Below are 20,026 nucleotides of genomic sequence, written 5' to 3' on the forward strand. Positions count from 1 at the left end.
TGGCTGGCCATAACCGTCTGGGACTTTGAAGAGATGAAGAAGACATTAGTCAGTGTTTAATCAAACACTATCCTATTCCTAGGTGTATATATTTTGGCTGGAGTGACAGAAGATGCTCTCCAAACCCTTTTCCTCGTCCAATGCATCTGTACAATTTGGACCAGAATTGTATCCGTAGTTTCTAGCTGAAGTACTTATTCAGGTGCTAATTATCTTTAGGTTTTGATTTTTAAAGTGACATACAAAAGCAAGCCTCTCATACCTGTACTCTGCAATAATACGTGGTTGCAGGTGTAAGACCTTTCACTTCATAGCTCAGACAAGGGCCAGTGTATATGATACGCATTGATCCTTCCATTTGTCCCCAATCCAGCCTATATTCACAAATTTCAGCACCATTGCATGCAGGACTCTGGGAAATTCAAGTCAATGAAAGGTTAGCTTTCAGATAGCTCATGATTTGTAATTATAAATATATATTTAAGATTATATCAATGTGGAATGAGTAGAGAAGAGTGTGGATTCACTAAAGTTATCAATGAAATGAGCTGGCTGGTTTCTACCTACTCCCAAGAGGGTATTTGTCATCCTCAGACTACTACACAAATCACACTCCTTGCTACAGGGAATACAAGTATTAAAACAGGAGTGATTTGACAAAACTGCATTGAGAAATTTGCACAGTGTGCACCCTATAGCACATCGAACTTTGGTCAGTGGTGCTTTTTCACATAAGGCACTACTGTTGAAACTATGCTAGTAAAAAAATGGTGTCAGAACACTTATTACGAGTACAGTCCTAGCATGCAAAATGGAGGTTTTTCAGTTTGAAAACCATTCCATAAACATCCAGACCTTCCAGGTAGTCAACAGCAGGGCTCTAAGTACAGCTCGTCAGAAAAATCTAGCCATTTGACTGAAACAGAAACATTCACGAAGATTGCAATTCCCACCTGGTCCCATAATTTTCCAGTAACTAGCTGTAACAGTGGTGTGCACACTACTTAAGGAAAATGTGCTAACAGCAAATAGTCACCCATACTGCGAGAAGGGCTTAAATATCACTCTGTCTCAATACTAGAACAAAATCTGTAGCTGAGAACATTTACAAAACAAAATTATTCAAAGTTGACTTCTGGCTGAGTACTGGTAAAATGGGGAAAGTATTTGAAATATTCTATCAATATATTCAATTCTTCTCTTTGTGTATTTACTTATGTGCTATATATGATGCATGAAATTCTAAAGCCTTAATATGAAAAATTAAAAAACCTACCTCCCAAGTGACCACTACACAGGTGGCAGCCTTACAGGTTAACAAGGGTGTACTACACTGATCAGGAGGTCCTGCAGCTGTAGAAATCTCTGCTTTTTCAGAGAGAGGGCCAAACTATAAGGAAATACAATTGCAAGAGTGTGGTAATGACACAAAAATAGGACAAATGCACATTTGCTCAGTGATAAGTTGGAGAAAATAAGAGATGCCATTTTATTTTGATAGGTACTGTGATGCAAAATCTTAGTACTAACTTCACAACTCCTACTGGAGCTTTTTGGGCAGCTGCAACACAAAATGGTTGTGTGCACACAACATCCACAAAGCTCCCACTCATATGGTTCTGCACACTGGCAAGCCTCTCACCTCCTCCCCCGCAAATCTTCCTTTCCCTGAAGTCACATCTTGCTTCCAAAAGCAAGTGGCATTGCTCCAGAGGCACTCTTCTGTGACAGACATTGCTCCCACCCTTAGTTCCAACCCAGTATCGCTTGGAGGTATCCTCTCTAACCAACACTACCACTACTCTACCTATCACATACTGTAAATTTAAAGTGATCTGCAAAAACTAGATGGGACATAACAGAAAATGGGATCACTAGGACAAAACTAGGAAATTTAGAGGAAATTTTTTGAAGGCATAAAGGACAGTTGAGCTCCTAATTATTCTTTGAGCCACTGATGATCTTGCACATAAATGTCACTGTCTTCTCTTTGCCAGAAGGGCTTTTAAAAACTAGTCCTTCAAATGGGACTAATATAGAGAGCCACAGAGATGCTGCAAACAATACCACCAGGATCCTAATATATAGCTATCTTATTAGTGGCAGTACCTGTATAGTTACTTGCAAAACAAAAACTCATTATATAAAGAGATTGATTACCCCAGCTTTATTTCCTGCTCTTATCCAGAAGCAGTACATTCTCCCAGGAAGTAGACTGTTCACTGTGCATTCTCTCGTCAGACCCTGATACACTTGTCTATGTTCATCTTGTTCAGAGTTTGCCATTTCAACAACATACTCTGTTACTTCTGAGCCCCCATCTGTGGAAGGGGGACCTATGAAATATAAAGTTGCATTAATACAAAACCCAAGTAATTATTTTCAGAAAACAGCTCTTATTTTAATAACAGTTTCAAGATGGTCTGTATGAAACCAAAAGTTAGATGAATTCTAAAAATAGATTTGCAGATGATTGGTTTCAGCATCTATTTGAGCTGCAACAATTCACAAGCCTCTAATCCTTTTACAAAACACATCTATCTGTTAGTAAAAGATTCATATCAATCTTTTCGATCAGGCATTTATGCATATTATCTCTTACTTCTCCCCTTTATAGGACTAAAAATAAAAAACAAAACAAAACAAAACAAAAAACTTATTTTTGCTTTCAATTGCCAGTTACAAACAGGTAAACACCAACCATAGCATACTATTCCCTACCTTCTGTGCTGGCTGCTCCTTAAAGTTCTGTTAGTAATACACAGCTCTCAGTTATACTGTGTATAGCTTGTGGAGCAGTATAACTAAGAGCTGTGCATTACAGTTTTTACATTTTTTCCTCTTGACTGAGTTTAATTACATAAGCTTTCAAGTTTTTGAATCAGTCTCCTGACATTTCAATTTTAGTTTTGTGGGATAATTTTTGTTTTTAGCCTTCTATTTTTATAATGTTTAAAACCTGGAATGTGTCTATCTACAGAAACATTGGTCCTTACCCCATTGTAGAGTTATTTCTCTGGGCTTAGCTTTGCTAACCAGGCATGGAGCATGGCAAGGTCCAGGAGGAACAGCTGATGTTTGTACAGTCAAAACATCAGAAGCCTAGGAAATGATACATGTATTATTTGAAAGTTACAGTTGTGAAACACTGCACAACATTCTTTTACTAACGGAGAAATAAAACTACGTTCAAGGCCTAATGTGTTTATTCTTTTCAAGGAACTTCTTGGCTCACCGGGCTTTCACCTCCCTTACTGACACAGGAAACTCTCAGTCTGTATGAAGTACCAGGCTTGAGATGATCACACACATGTTCTCTCATGCAACCACTATATACTACTTCCCAGTTAGTTCCTGCAGGAAAAAGAAAGAAGAAGATCAATTTAAAATCCATGGAGAAGGTTTTGTTATATGAAAACATAGAACTTTTCCCCATATATGTTAATCACAGAATGAAAACTGAATCCTGGATTTGTTCCATTATGCATAGAAACAGAATTTACCATAATTAACTACTACTCCTATAACAAAATAAACAAACATTCTAATTACTACAGTAATGACAATACATACTTACATGTAAATAGAAGTGAACAATAAATTGAATTAGACCTTTACAATGATTGCTTACCAATTAAAGTTTCTGAAATTTCTAGAAAATACTTAGAAATGTCTGATCCTCCATTATTCTTCGGTGGATCTGAAAGAAAGTTACATTTTAGTTACAATGAATTTCAAAAAAGTTTAGAAAAAAACATGAGGTTTATGTATCATCTTGTAACCAACTATTTAGAATAGTATTTTTCACTGTGGAATATACTCATGAGAAGTTAAACTGGAATTGTGATAATGCTGCAATAAAAGATGAAATATGAAAGCTTCATGTTCAGAAAGAGCATAAAATATAAGAGCCCTTCTATCAGAATCTGTTTTTATGAAATATTGTACACATTTTAAGACAGCAATAGAGTGGGTTGGGCTCCACAGTAAGAGTATGAGGAGACAGTAGGCCTGCTGTTAAAGTTTGGCTACTCTTTTTTGAATGAAATAAATATTTTTGCTACTTATATATATTATACGAAGACTAAGCTTTAATGTGTAAATTGCAACTTTTCTTGGAAGCCACACTCAAAGTTAAAGAGTAGGGTAATCCAATAATCTCTCAATTGGTAAATATATTCTGAAGGAATAGCTGGCCATTAATGCATCTTGAAAAGATTAGGATTAGGAGTAAAATATGTATTTTTAAGGATATTACATTTAGGCTAAAAGTTTCTCTGGAGAAAAGAACTGCATGGAGACAGACTATAGTCTATTTTTAGACCAGTTCTCTATGTTATTTTAAAACTGTTTTACTGATACCTTATAGCAGGGGTGGGCAAACTTTTTGGCCCAAAGGCCACATCTGGGTAGGGAAATTGTATGGCAGGCTATGAATGCTTGTGAAATTGGGGTTTGGGCTCTGTCTATGGGGTGTGGGTTCTTGGGTGGGGCCAGAAATGAAGAGTTCAGGGTACAGGAGGGGTCTCTGGGCTGGGGCAGGGGGCCACGGTGTGGAAAGAGATCAGGGGTGCAGGGTCCAGGCAGTGCTTACCTCAAGCAACTCCCAGAAGTAGAAGCACATCCCCCCTCTGGCTCCTATGTGGAGATGCAGCCAGGCGGCTCTGTAGGCTGCCTTGTCCGCAGGCGCCGCCCCTGCAGATCCCAGACAATGGGAGTTGTGAGGTCAGCATTTGGGATGGGGGCAGCATGTAGAGTCCCCTGGTTGCCCCTACGTGTAGGGGCCAGAGGGGGTCATGCCGCTGCTTCTGGGAGCCATGTGGAGCAGAGCAAATCCTTGATCCCACTCCCCGGCTGGAGCACTGGAGCGGGGTGAGCCCTGGACCCCGCTTCCTGTCAGGAGTTCAAGGGCTGGATGAAAACATCTGGAGGTCCAGATGTGGCCCCCGGGCCGTAGTTTTCTCACCCATGCCTTATAGGCTCATTTCTCTTTCGAGGAGCAAGGGAAGACAAAAATTAACACAAGTTCACTTACCCCATGTAACTTTCACAGTGTGTGAATGGATCTTTCCCTTTACACTTGGTTTACTTGGCGGTCCAGGTTTATCAGGAATTGTGCTGTATTCTACTACCTCACTAGGGATACTTTTTCCTTCATTGTTGCAGGCAGAGAGCTGTTAAGAATGAATATAATATATTGATTGATTGCCATGGACAATATCAGGGTAATTTGCAAACAAAGATCAAAAAGAGAAAGGCAATTATTTTTAAAACATTCCTCTGACACCATAATGAAATAAAAATGTAATCCCACTGAAAAACTACTACTACTAGGCTAGCCTGCTATTGTATATGGTTAGGAAACACCATACAAGTGCTACTAGCAAACAGCTCCAGAAAAAAAAATAAAAGGAAATCAAATACGTAATTTGGCACATACCCTAAACTTATAAGAAGTACTCCTCCTTAGATTTTTTAAAGTGCATGAAAGTTCTTCTCCATTGTATTTCGGCTGAAAACCATAACCCTGTAAAGCACAGAAAATTAAGACCAGGCATACAGTCACTAACAACTCTCCTGGTAAAACAGTAAGAGCAGCAATTGGTCTCCACAAATTTCTCAAGCATTAAACCATTTGAAATCCCCTGGGATACTTCTAACCAAGTCTATATGGTTCTATACTATATAAAAAGTGTCTCTAATAAGGTGAATTACTTCATAAACAGAAGAGTATGGCAACTTCAGCAATTACGCTAGAATTTTTTTTTTTTATCATTAGATAGTATAGGTCCCTACATACGTCAGCAATTCCACTTTATGAAAAGCTGTTTTATTAATTACACAGTGTTTATGAACTGTTAATTTTGGTGCAATTTTTCATATTATTACACAAACATTTACACTGAAATTACAGACTACTCATCAAAACATTAAGAAAACCCAACTTACAGAATCTTCTTCTTCCATATCTAAAGTGTAAGTCAGAGAGTCATCTGAAGACATGCCATTAGGTGGGCTCCATTTTAATGATAACCATGTTACTCCTGCTTCAATAAACTGAGGGGGCAGTGGTGGTGAAGGGACGATTCCTGCTGTATAATATGCCACTGTATCACTAAACCCACTGAAAAAAAAGTTAAATTTAAAGGTTAGTAACATTAGCTTGGGCTGTTGAGAAATTAAAGTGAGAAACAAACAATACATTTTACCTCATTCCGATGTCATTTTTAGCAGCTAATCTGAGCAAGTACTTTGTAGAAGGAGAAAGTTTGGTTAGTTTGTATTGCTTTAGATTCCCATAGTAGCATTCTTTGAAGGCTCCACTCTTTCCCTTTAAACAAATAAAATGAAGACAGACTTAAGTAACTTTTACATAGGGACTATTTTTAAGGTTAAATTTAATCTCCTCTGCTCTCCACCTTCCTCTGTTACTCCACTAATTCAAAATTTTAATAAAGGAATTAAAGCTAAATATTACATGTGGGCAGGTTGTGATCTTATCCAAGCTGTTTATTTTTTATATTAGACTACTTTTCAAAACAGAAGGCCAGTGGCCTGACATTTTCAATGCTGGATACCAGCTAAACAGGGAAACCAATAACTTACGACTGAGGATATGTCACTAATGGGGTGAGAAGGGGAGACAGACTACAATATAGCAGAATTCCTCGAGTGGAAGGATGGTCATTAGAGCTAGAAAGACCAAGGCCTACTGGTAAGAGGGTTTGGAATGCAGAGAAAAATAACCTAAAGGATCACAGGAAGGGCTACTAAAAAATTTGAGACTTAGAGCTGGTCTACACTACAGTTAGATCAACATAAGCTGCCTTACATTGACCTAATTATGTCAGTGTCTACACTGCAGCCTTCCTCCCGTTGATTTAAGTGCCCTACTACACTGAGGCCTGGTCTACGCTATGACTTTAGGTCGAATTTAGCAGCATTATCTTGATTTAACCCTGGACCTGTCCACACAAAAAAGCCCTTTTTTCTGACTTAAAGGACTCTTTAAATCGATTTCTTTATTCCACCTCCGATGAGGGGATTAGCGCTGAAATTGGCCTTGCCGGGTTGAATTTGGGATAGCATGGACGCAATTTGACGGTATTGGCCTCCGGGAGCTATCCCAGAGTGCTCCATTGTGACCGCTCTGGACAGCGCTCTCAACTCAGATGCACTGGCCAGGTAGACAAGAAAAGGCCCGTAGTCAGTCGCCTCCTCGCCTGGTTTTGCGCGAAACAACTGTCAGCCGTTGCTCTGACGGTGGGAGGGGCGACTGACTACATGGCTTACAGGGAATTAAAATCAACAAAAAGAGTGGCTTTGCATCAAGGAGAAACACAAACAACTGTCACACAGAATGGCCCCCTCAAGGATTGAACTCAAAACCCTGCGTTTAGCAGGCCGTTGATTTCATGGCGGGAGGAAGCAAATGAATACAAACCAAATCGTGTATTTCTTGTTTTGATCCACTTCATCTATCTTTTACATCTTTAGGGTGGCAGCAGATGGTGCAGTTCGACTGCTAGCCACCATCATCTCCTGGGTGCTCGGCAGAAGATGCTGCATTACGATTGCTAGCCATCATCATCATCTCCTGGCTGCTCGCGAGAAGACGGTGCAGTAGGACTGCTAGCCATCATCATCTCCTGGGTGCTTGGCAGAAAACGGGAATGACCTGGCTGAGTCACTCCCATGTCTGCCCAAGCGCCCCAACCAATCTCACTGAGGTCGGCTACAAGAGAACCCAGGAATATGATGATGATGGCTACCAATCGTAATGCATCGTCTGCTGCCAAAAGGCAATGAGCTGCTGCTGTGTAGCAATGCAGTCCCACCTCTGCCAGCACCCAGGAGACGTACCGTGACGGTGAGCTGAGCGGGCTTCATGTTTGTTGTTGTATGGCTTCTGCTCAGGTAACCCAAGAAAAAAGGCATGAAATGATTGTCTGCCGTTGCATTCATGGAGGGAGGGAGGGGCCTGATGACATGTACCCAGAACCACCCGTAACAATGTTTTTGTCCCATCAGGCATTGGGATCTCAATCCAGAATTCCAATGGGCGGCGGAGACTGCGGGAACTGTGGGATAGCTACTCAGAGCTATCCACAGTGCAACACTCCAGAAGTCGACACTAGCCTTGGTACTGTGGACGCAGTCCGCCGACTTAATGCGCTTAGAGCATTTTGGGTGGGGACACACACAATTGACTGTATAAAAACGATTTCTAAAAAAACAACTTCTATAAATTCGACCTAATTTCATAGTGTAGACATACCCTGACATCATAACTCCACCTCCACCAGAGGTGTAAGGCTTATGTGAGTGTAGTTAGGGTGATGCAGTGTGTCTGTGTTACTTACATTGGCTGTCTTATCAATTACACTAGAAACAGCTCCTGCTGTGTAAGACATAACCTTAGTTAAGGTAGCAATAAGCATCCAAACTCCCTTGGATACCTATGCAAACTAAGATGTTAATCCTTTGATATTTTGTCCAGTCATTACAAAACTCATTTTCAGTAAGAACTTTTGAAAGTTTTAAGTGACGTTTATGACTGTCTTCATGAAATGGACTCATCATGCTCACTAATAAATGGATATATTATGACTATTACTTAGGATGACAAAAAAATCAAATACATCAAACAGTTTACAATTTAACACTGTATTCCAAGAGTAATTTAATGGAATCTCTGTTTGAAATAGCGGTAGTACTATAGATCTAGCCCAAGTTTTGTTTATTATTTTAAAGTGGGCTATATATTGACTGGCACAATAAAAAAATGTGTATCTACTTAAGCAATATACATATTCACTCATATCTGCAAAGCATTCATGCTTTCACGCAACTTTTCCATCATAAAAATAAAGGGCTTACCTCATCCCATTCTAAGAGAAAATTAGTTATTTTGGAACCATTATCATTTGAAGACTGAAAAACAAACAAACAAAAGATCGGATCAAAGGTTTAAAAGTAGAGTTTCATTTTACACAGACATTTGGATGTTGAACTGAAAGATTTTAATACCGAGGGTAGGGTTTCAAATGGTGTTACTTAGACATAACTAAGTAAGGACAACACAAACCAATTTTAACTGTACAGTTCACACTATATCTCACCTTTCCCTCCTGACACTTATATTTAAGCACTCTTTCAGTGATCATTTCAGACTTTATTGTGATGGTTTGGGAATGTATGTGAATTTATGAATTCCAGTTTGATTTAAGAACTCTATGTTTATATACTTCTGGATGTTCTGCCACTCAATGTGACAGATATTAATGCCCACATGAATTGATGAAATTTGTATTAGCAGGACAACGGAGCCTCCCTGGAAGGACTACTGCTCTGCTAATGACTCCTATCACATCACTATCCCCTCAGACATGAATGGAGCAACACTAGAGCATGACGTCTCATGCTGGAACTCATGACCAAAACTGTGCTTATATGCTGGAGGATTTTTATGGAGAGACCAAAACCAGAAAATAAGACTGGGCAGGAGGAGGAATGGTGCAAAAGAATCCTGAACTCCCTGGAAAACAGTCAGACCCAAAGAAATTTCAGGAAGGTAAGTAAACTGAGGCAGGGTGTTGCATGCAAGTGTATGTTATTTTTCTATCCATCTATGTATCTCGTGTGTGTCGGTTTAGAAATTCTTTTGCAGAGTCTACGTTATTTTGTTACATCATGTACTTCCCAAAGAGAGTAACAGGAAACCAAATCGTCCACAGCTCTGGTGGAACTCTGGACCACCCAGCAGCTACTGGGGAAGCTTTGGAGAGAATAGGTATTAATGCAAGAGGAATATATGACTTTGGGTTTGCACCTGGAGAGTGAGCCTAGAGGCCCAGAGCCAGAGACACAGTGCCTCAGTTCTGCCCAACCCCAGGAAGCCAAGAGCATGAGGGACCAAAGGTTCTGTTTGGGTCTTGTGTACTAGCTTGGAGCATCTAGGAGAGGGAACTCATCTAGAGTTGTGACACTGATTTTCTGATTTTCACTTGCCTACTTTACACATCAGTTACCACAACTGTGCTCACAAACTGGGTATTTGCTCATACGATGACAGCATATGTAACTGCAATTGAGTTGTGCACTTGTATGTTTCTGAAAATCAGGATGACAATGTACGTTTACTGAGCATGAAGCTATATTAAACCAGAGAGCCATATGTAATTGCAAAGATATTTTTCAGTCAAACACATGAACAGGGATAGTCTTACAAAACTCAGTCTAATAAACACACAATGAATTGTAACATGTCTATATAGAATACATTGCATAGTCTATTCAAGAGTTAGCCTAGGGGAGGGAGGGGAGAGATCATGATGCATAAACCAAGCTAAAATAATAGAATTCAGCTTCAGAGTTATCTCCGACATTCTATGCTATTTAATCTACCACACGGGGACCCTAAGCATTAGAGGTGTTGATGCTCCCCTCTCTCACATGCCATCGTTTCAGTAGAGAATTTTTCCAAATATTCTAGGTCATACACATGTATTTCTGCATTGACAAAATACAATGTTTTTTATGCTGACAAAAGCATGCTACCAACTAACATATTAATGTGATACAAAGGATATTGAATAAGTAACAGAAGAAAACAGGATGACCTGGAGATGGAGAAGTGATATTTCAGCTATATTGCAGAGTAACAATCTTCACTGAGCAACTTAAAATCCAACTTTAAAAAAAGAGAACTAGTACGTTTTGCTTTGTCAAGACTAAATATCCCTGCCAAGTTATTTACCTTCCACTGTAAACTCAAGCTGTTTTTCGTTCTGTTGATTAGTTTAGGTGCAGCTGGAGGGTCTGGTTCACAACTTTCTGTAGTAAAACTCACCAATTCGGAAACAGATTCTTTTATGGAACTGCTTGTTGCTGAAATTCTGAATGACAAAGGACAATTAATGAAGTGTCCCAATATTATCATCACATGAATATCCTAAAATTCAGAACATGGAGCATCAGTTTGAGAACTGCACTTAAGAGGCAGAAGGTAGAGAAAAGAGAGTAGATGGTTTATTGTACTAGAAGTGTAATACAGAGCCTTTCTTCCCTAGACCACTGGTTCAAGTATAACTCACCCTGTTAGCACTGTAATTGTCCAAGAGAGGTCTAATGAAGTGAATTTATGATCCATTCCAGTCCATAGTGGATTGGTATTCATGTCTCAAAAATCACCACAAATGCCACTATCGTTGGCAGTGTCAGGGAAATAAAGGCAAATTGGAAGAGCAGCATGGAGATGCCCACAATGCAGTTTCCTTGGGTTTAACCATTTTGTGGACAGAGAAGCTCAGACTCGAGGGCTGTCAATCTGGCACTGTTCATGAGCTCTACATTTTATGTTTTTAAACATGAAAAGCACTGACGAATCAATTCTAACTGTTGATATTCCTCCAAATGAAACAATTCAGCATTTCTGGGGCTTACGGTTAACAAGCTTGATCTTTAAAGCTAGAAGCAAAAGTAAATTTTAAACCTGTTATAGACCTATGAGAAAAGTAAACAACTTCATGTTAAACAATTTTCAAATGAATTCTGTTTTCAAGAAGCATATTTAACATGAGCCCAGTTGTCAGACCGTCAGGATGTCACCACTGTGACAAAGTAAATGATAAAACACATATGGGATTCATGATCAAAACTATATTAAAGAATGTTACCAGATGGATGAGACAGCAGAAGAGGATTACTTTATATTCAAATATGCTAGAAGGCCTTGACACTCAAGGGTATATAAAATGAATAAATTAAACTTTCAAATTATTCAGGTACAAGTCTTCCAGGTAAATTTGTATTATAAATATCTGCACAAACTACTAACTTAAATGGAGGTTAACTTCTTCTTTCGTATGGCTTGGATAAGTAGCAACAACTACAAATTTATATCTAAGTTTGACAGCCAGCATATTGCCAAAGCAGTGAACTGGTGAATGTCCTTCAAGCTCCCGGCAGAAGAACGAAGGGGACATTCAGATATGATGTGCTCCGTCGTTTATGCCTGGTGACCAGTCACATATAGGTGTTTCCCTCATTTTCCACTTAAAGAAGGTTTGTCCACATCTCCCATGATATGCCCAATGCGATTCAATCTGCACCAGCTTTTCCGACATAAATCAAAACCCAGTGGTTTCTCAACAGGATCAACGATGAGCTGTTTGTTTTGAGTGGTTGAAATGATCCATGTGATTCTTCATTGAGCCTCAGCATCAAAGTTGGGTGTAAGGATCTTGATATGGTTCCATAGAGGGTTGCAGGATTTTAATCTCGTCTTTGGCGGGTTCTGCAGGTCATGGTGCAGTGGGATCCTCGTATTTGCCTTGACACAATTAAGAAAGCGAGATGTCTGAGCAGCTCTTCTAATCAGCAGAAGCTGGATGTGTGACAGGACTGGGAGCCAGTCAACTGGAGTAGATTTGAGCGTCCTCGACACCATGCGCATAGTATTATTAAGTTGAGTGTCAAGAAGTTTAGTGTGACTGCCGACCTCTCAGTGAACTTAACAATTATACTTGCTCAAACCGCCCTTTCCAGGACCAAAAAAGAACAGTTGGGCCAGTCCTCTGAATATACCAAATTAATGTAGAAGGGATGTCCAGGGAAAAAGTGGATTACTTCTCAAGAACCCTCAAAGACCATCACATTGACATTGTGACCCTCCAAGAAACACACATGAAAGAAGATATAGCTGCCAGACATTAAATCTATGGCTATACTAAAATCGCTGCTGTCAACCATCCAAAACATGGCGGGGGGGGGGGGACGGGGACTAACCAATACATTTAGAACTGTATGGGAAATTCAAGAACACTGTAGCTCGCCTGAAAAATCAGAAAGACAAGGAATTCCGAGATAACACTACTCTTGAACAAGACTAGAAATTAACTAAATACAGAACCAAGGCCCCATACCTACTTGTCTTCTACCATGTATGCATGTTTCATATTGCTTAGACTGGAGGTGGCCCTTGTGATCTAGGCAGCACATTAGAAATAAACGATGCAACAAGACTTCACTGAAGTATGCAACACACTGGAAAACATTCTGCAATTTATAGGAGTGGTGTTTTTCCTGTAGTAGGATTTGAGAGTTGTCTTCTCCTGTATCCAACAAATATTGGAGTAGAGCCCTGTGTAGGATGATTTTTAATCCTGCTCCTGTCCTGTTCCCGCTATTATGGCAGCAGGTCCTGCAGGACCCATGGGATTCTAATCTCGCTGCAGGGCTCTACACTAGTCCCACACAGGACCCTATATTGGAGCTCCCTTCTGCTTTTGGATGCCTCCGAACTCACTACTCCAGCCAGTCTCCTTTCCTGCATAATTAGGCACTGTAGGGGAAAGGATTTGTTTGCTCTGATGGGCCTTAAGAGCTCTAGATGGCAAATGCTGATTCTTGCAAGCCTCTCCTCCTCTCAAATACTCCATTCTCTCTTCTGCCACTAAGGGGTCTGCTCTCCCACTATTCCAACCAGCCTCAGTTTCCCCTCCTCTAGTACTATTAAGGTTTCCTGGGGAGCAGTTTGGAAGCCTCCCCTCACCTCAACAGAGATTAGCTCAGAGACTCCTTCTGCTCCCCCAAGACATGTGAAAGGAGGTCCAGGAAGGCTGATGATTATTCTTTCCTTGGCTGCTGTCCTTAGTCTAGAAGAATCTCCCTCTTCCTGATTCCTGCTCTACCCTTTAGAGCAGTAGCATGGAACTATAGGAAACCACTTAACTCCTCCTTTTCTGCTGGAATCAGAGGAGACAGGCAGAGGGACAACGGTAGGCAAAAATGCTAACCAGCAAAAGGCATGATATTTATCAATTTTGGCATTACAAATAGGACAATGTTAGTATACAAGTGGCAACAATAACAGTGCATGGACACAATCACATTTTATATCGAACCCTGGTAAATAGTTCATAATCCCATCCATTTCAAGAAGGAAGAAATCACATAATTCTAATGTAACACAATATTGGGTATTCCAATTCTAGTAGGGAAGTTCCCAGTACATACCTGACATGGCAATCTGTTGCTGGTCTGAGTTCAGGAAGGGTAATTGTTGTTTCTTCTCCTCTGTAGGAACAAAAAGAGTGATAGCTCTCACATGTACTTCAAAACAAGGGCTTATTGCAAAAAATAGAACTATACAATGTACACTGAGTGTCAAAGTGTCCATTATCCCCTTTATACATAAGGCCTACGGATATTACTTAAAATGATTTGCATGTGAAAAAAGTAGGTCTGCAAGACACCGTATACCTCCTGATAAAAACACTGCTGATCTATGTCAGTGTATTTGAACATATGTACTGTGAAACCAGACTTACATATAGACAGATTTAAATTTTCCATTTTTGCCGTTGATGGATATTGCTACTTCAAATATAAATGTTGCTGGAGTGAGACTCTGACTTTCTCCATTCTGTGAACTAACTGAGAGATTCCAGGACAGAACTGCTGATCTTGCTTGTATATCAGAAACCTTTAAAAACCATAAATAATGCAAATAGGTTTGCTTGCTATAATAAAGCTACATTAGTCATTAACATGGTACTTGCTCATTTGCCCACTAAGTTTCTCACTGGAGGAATTCTTTACTTTTAGTTAGTGGAAGTGCTGAGTCTTTTTTAAGTTAGGATTTTACTGAGCTTTAATTTCAATTTTAACTATTAATCATTCTAGGATGCTCATATCAAAGGCACAATATAAATAGACCACAGGCATATTTAAACAGTCTTAGGGTGTGAAATGACATTTCTATTTCACTTGCAGTGTCTGCACTAAGTACTTAGGCCAAAGTTTTCAGATTTGGTACCCTAAGAAAAATCAGGCAGCCAATGTGTGTTTACACACAAACAAATGGCTCCATTTTCTAGCTGAGTACCCACAGTTCTCACTAACTACAGCACTCCTGAAAAATCTGACCACTTGTTTATATTTCTCAATATAGATTTTTTTAAGGTGCTCAAATCGAGAAGATTTGGTCCAAGTATTAAAAAGCCTTTTCTGCCATTTGGTTTTAGTTCTTCACAGCACTCCGAATTTCCTCCAAATTAAAGTCTGCACAGCTTTTTCTGGCACTAAACCCACAGAGTAACAGTGGCAGCAAAGTAGCAACATTACCATAACATAATGAACGGCAGGAAAGCTGGAGAAAAGAATGCAGCTTGCACTCTGTACAACCGATGCACAAAAGGAGTTACGTGTACTTGACTGCAATTTTAGCATATTATTTATTTAAAATATCACCATAAGATTCCAAGATCCCAAACAGTCTGAAAATACTCAAATCTATGCTCCAATTTGATTTTAAATAAAACAGAAAATGATGCACTATTTTTTGTAAGTACTACTTTAATACTTTGCACTCAACTGAGCTCAGTCCAAAACCCAGTGAACTCAGGACAGATTGCGTCAGACTCAGAGTGCTTTTCATCACAGGATCTTAAAGCATTTACAAATATAAAATAACCTCAGAGGCAGGTATTATCCCCATTTTACAGAGTGGGGAATTGAGGCACCCAGAGGTTAAGTAACTTGCTCCAGATATCTCAGCAAGTGAGCGGCAGAGCTGGGCACTGAAAACAGAGCTCCTGATGCTTGGCCTCAAGCTCCGACCACTAAAGCATGTACTTTCAATTTACAACACTGAAAGCATTTCAAATAAAAGACCATTGAAGAAAATGCTTTTATACTGTTTGTAATATTTGTTATTTAATCAAGAGAAAGTATATAATCAGGGGATTATACATAACATTTCAAAGACAATACTTACTACAGGTTTACCAATGCTTATGTGGAGACTGTCCAACTTTTTGGATTCTGTGTCAGACTCTGAAAAGCCAAACGTAAAACTTCATTACAGTTAAAAAAAATAAAAATAAACTCCTCTGCCTCCCAAGCCAGCAGATAAGAAATGCTTATCTAAGTGCAACCACAAGATGGAGTTAGCTTCATTAAGAGATTAACAATAGTATATATTACGTAAAGTTCATTTCCCCTAGTTGTTTTGGCTGTGTGATTTGTAGAACTGTCCACAACTAACAGCGTTACACAAACCCTGTTTAGTACAACCTGCACAAAGGATATATTTCCCTAATCTGAACATATCTTGGTTTACTTTGATTGAACAAAAATCTTTATATAAAAATATAAGATGTTAAGAATGTACAACATGATTTTGTCTTGGCTGCTGTATGTACTGGTGATGTAGTTAATGCTGCATTTCCTTTGTAAATCAAATTTCTCCATGCATATAAATTTGGAAGATGCATTTCAGAGTTTTAAATTACATACTAAAAATACAGCAGAATATATTTTCACCCAGAGTTGTTATAGTCAGTCATACGCTTATGAAAACTATTTCATTTAAAACATGTATTTAATGGAAGCCTATACATTCAAGAGTTCAGACTGAAATTGCATTCTTAAAAGGAAAACTGAAATGTTTTTAAAAGATAAAAATGTAACCACTGTTTGCAAGGGCAAATCTTTAACAAAACATATGTTTAGACATACCAGTGAAAGTTAGTTCCTCCTTTACTTATCTGCCAAGACCCAAATTCTGATTTCTGTTTTACTCTACTATTGAAGTGCCAATTTTGTCATCTACAGTAGAGAAACACATCTCTGAGTATTGCAATTTGAATCCTAACAGGTAGTCTTTCACTTTAAAAATAAATGTGTATTTTTATTACAAGTCTACACATGCATTCCTTTAATGAATTGGGATCACAAATCATTTACATTTCATTCCTTCCTTCCTTCCAACTGTGTGATACACCGAGATACAGCAGTATCTCAAGTGCTCAGACAGAAGGCAGAAAACTGATTTTGCAGTTGCATAATTATTTTTTTTTTTTAAATTGGCACAGTCCATCATTGTGCTCAAAGGAGTATTTGAAAACATTTAAAGAGACTGAGTAATTTCATTTTAAAATACTGTTTACTGCTCAGACTAAAACTTTTCAACTGAAATTTCATGAAGACTTCTTATAACCGAGACTCATATGAAACATTAGAATGAGAAAGATTCCTGATTTTGTTACACACATTTATGGTACACCCCAACATGGAATACTGTTCTGAGTTCTGGTAACACTATCTCAGGAAAGATATGGCAGTAACAAAAGAAAGTTCAGTGAAGGGACATAAAACAAAGGAACAGAGGCACTTCCATATAAAAAAATAAATGAAAAGAGTGAGACTGTTTAGTTTAGATGAGATGAGACAATATGGTAGAGGCATAAATCTGTTGACTGGTATGTAGAAGGTAAGTAAAACACTCATGTTTATCTTCTCTCATAATACAAGAGCAAAGAGACATTCAATGAAATTGAAAAGCAACAAATGAGAAGCAATACTTTACACAATGAACAATTCATCTTGTGACAAAGTTTCACAGGTTAAGGACAAGAGTTTAGCAGATTCCAAACGAGAATTAGAATATATCCACATTTACATAAGACAATATTAAAAGTTTGGGAAAAGAAATCCCCATGTTTCAAGGCACTAACAAACCAGCAGCTGAAGGGTTTGAAAAAACTTTCCATGGGTAAATCATTCCATAAATGAACTATACAATTTTGAGTACCTTTCTCTGAAGGGGCTAGTATTGGCAGTATACCAGACTAGATGGGCCACTGGTCTTATCTGGTATGGGAGTTCTATGTTGCTATCCAAAGGAGCAAGATTAACAACTGAGAAACAATACAGCTATAATGAAATTAGCACACAAATTAGAAGCTTGAAAACAGCCAAATATCCTGCAGACGCAAGCACCGCTAAATAGTAGTAACATGAATTTTCCTAATACATGGCTAAGAGATGCACGTTCTAAATCAGCAATCGTTGCAAGTGATAAAGCGTGAATTTCTCACAACACACTTCAAATATTATGTAATCAAAAGGTTAATTTTTTTTAAACCCATGTATAACCTATGAGGGGATAGCTGCAGCAGTGATGGGCAAAACATTAGGAAAAAAGTTTGAACTTGATGAGTGTGTTTCTTTATGATATATTAAGCCTGAAAGGATTTTTGTTTTCAAGCAAAAAATGATTTTCTGGGTTTATATTAGAAATTGAGGTCTTGTCTGCTCTGGAAGACAGCGATGATGTATAGAAAACTAGCAAAAAAATCACATCAGTCTCTCTCAAAGCTGAGCAACTGACAAACAGTTTATACTCCTTGACTAAAAATCTGTTTTAATACCACTTGAATTTCAGTGACTAACTGAAATTCTGGAGAAGAATCTTCCACGAAGATTCAACACCCTTCCACTTCAATTAAGTCATTTGAGGTTATAATAAACATGCTTCCTGATTTTCCCCAAGAGGTACTCCAGCGAAAAACCACAGAACATCAGACTTGATATTCCCAACGTTTCCAAGCTAAAAAAAAACTAACACAATTGAAAACCTTTCAGACCTTCTCTATAAATCCTGAAAAGGCAAAGAAATTTAAGTCTATTTTATTTTTTAAGTAATTGCAAGAGACCTTACTTCTGGAGGATTCTGCACCAAAAAATTTAAAAATTTCTGCATATTTTATTTGTCAAAATAACACAATATAATCATTCCAGTTTCAATTATTTTGGTAATTTATTTCAAAATACTTGTTAGCAAGTATGTCTGTAACAATGCAGACAACAACAAAAAAGAGACTCAGGATATTTTTTTTTTTTTGAATGAACAAACAGATTCCTTACTAGTGACAGGTTTCAGAGTAGCAGCCATATTAGTCTGTATCCGTAAAAATAACGAGAGTACTTGTGGCACCTTAGAGGCTAACAAATTTATTTATTTGAACATAAGCTTTTGTGGGCTAAAGCCCACTTCATCGGATGCATAGAATGTTCCTATGCATCTGATGAAGTGGGCTGTAGCCCACAAAAGCTTATGTTCAAATAAATTTGTTAGTCTCTAAGGTGCCACAAGTACTCCTGTTCTTTTTACAGATTCCTTACTAGGCGTTTTGATACAGAACTCTGAGTAATAATTCATTTAAACTACAACACAGAAATGTATTTCCTGCATCTCTCAGAAGTAGAATGGGAGTCAGGTGTAATGGAGAAACTGAGGGAGAGGGAAGTAATTGCTGGGCAGGAGCCTGTGTATGAACTAGGAGAGCTACTGGGTGTGGGTGGGAAAAGTATGGAACAGGGTTTTTTTTTTTTTTGTGGGGGGGGAGGAAGAAGGGGAAGGAAGGGAGGGATTGTTAGGGAGCCACCCCCATGCAGCCCCTCGCTCACCCCACTAGCTCCTGTGCCCCTGTATCCAGTCTGTCCCCGCCCCCCAACCTCTCTGAACCCCCGTCTGCTTGACTCCCCAGCAGCCCTGTGTGCCCTACTCTGTCTGTCCCCTCATATCCCATGCCTCCTCACCTGGCCACACGAGCAGGGCACTGTGAGGAAGATAGTCTCTCCCCTGCGCTCTCTGTAGCTGGCTGAGCCAGTTGCCCTCTCTTCAGGCACTACAGAGGCCCCTGGTGGGTGAAAGATGTAATTGCAGTGCCTTCCTGGCAGAATGGATTTTCTTTCAGAAAAATTTCTGCGGGGAACATGAATTCTGTGCATGTGCAGTGGCACACAATTCCTCCCCATCTCCCAGGAGTAAGACCTGTAAGATACTTTAGGTATTTCTATCAAAAAGCCTACATGACAAAAGTAGATAGCTACTACTTACCTCCCATCTCTGAATCTGCTGATGGGCTTGCTCTTGTTTTTACTATTTGTTTTTGCTTTATTAGCCCGCATGCTGCTTGCTGTCCTTTTCCATTTTCATATCCATTCTGAACATTTGTATTAGAAGAATTGGGAACTTTATGCGGTGAAGGAGGGCTGTTAAGTTTATTAGTAGTATGCCCACTAGCTTGTTTCTCCTTAAGTCTTTTCTTCAGGTGTTCTTGCATTTTGACAGTCCTTTCATCTCGCTGAATAAAATTTGTCCTTCCATGGGAACGAGATTCTAAAAGACAACAACATTTGTATGTTTTATTCAGTACAATTTGCTTAGCTGGCA

At 39.0% G+C, this 20,026-nt stretch overlaps 1 protein-coding gene across 2 annotated transcripts in view; it reads right to left on the minus strand.

Moving 5' to 3' along the window:
• LOC127056827 (fibronectin type-III domain-containing protein 3A-like) overlaps nt 1-20,026 on the minus strand; it is a 76,008-nt gene that overhangs the window by 11,151 nt on the left and 44,831 nt on the right. For both annotated transcript variants that reach the window (XM_050965123.1, XM_050965122.1), the window contains exons 6-21: nt 19,691-19,972; nt 15,782-15,840; nt 14,334-14,488; nt 14,020-14,079; nt 10,760-10,898; nt 8,881-8,934; nt 6,210-6,331; nt 5,950-6,124; nt 5,441-5,527; nt 5,036-5,174; nt 3,632-3,700; nt 3,236-3,354; nt 2,997-3,102; nt 2,161-2,336; nt 1,277-1,390; nt 263-412 (exon numbers count right to left, since the gene is read on the minus strand). In XM_050965123.1, coding sequence (XP_050821080.1) covers nt 263-412; nt 1,277-1,390; nt 2,161-2,336; nt 2,997-3,102; nt 3,236-3,354; nt 3,632-3,700; nt 5,036-5,174; nt 5,441-5,527; nt 5,950-6,124; nt 6,210-6,331; nt 8,881-8,934; nt 10,760-10,898; nt 14,020-14,079; nt 14,334-14,488; nt 15,782-15,840; nt 19,691-19,972 — 2,006 coding nt within the window. The remainder of the gene's footprint in view (nt 1-262; nt 413-1,276; nt 1,391-2,160; nt 2,337-2,996; nt 3,103-3,235; nt 3,355-3,631; nt 3,701-5,035; nt 5,175-5,440; nt 5,528-5,949; nt 6,125-6,209; nt 6,332-8,880; nt 8,935-10,759; nt 10,899-14,019; nt 14,080-14,333; nt 14,489-15,781; nt 15,841-19,690; nt 19,973-20,026) is intronic.

Source organism: Gopherus flavomarginatus, chromosome 8, assembly GCF_025201925.1.
Source record: "Gopherus flavomarginatus isolate rGopFla2 chromosome 8, rGopFla2.mat.asm, whole genome shotgun sequence".
Taxonomy (NCBI): domain Eukaryota; kingdom Metazoa; phylum Chordata; order Testudines; family Testudinidae; genus Gopherus; species Gopherus flavomarginatus.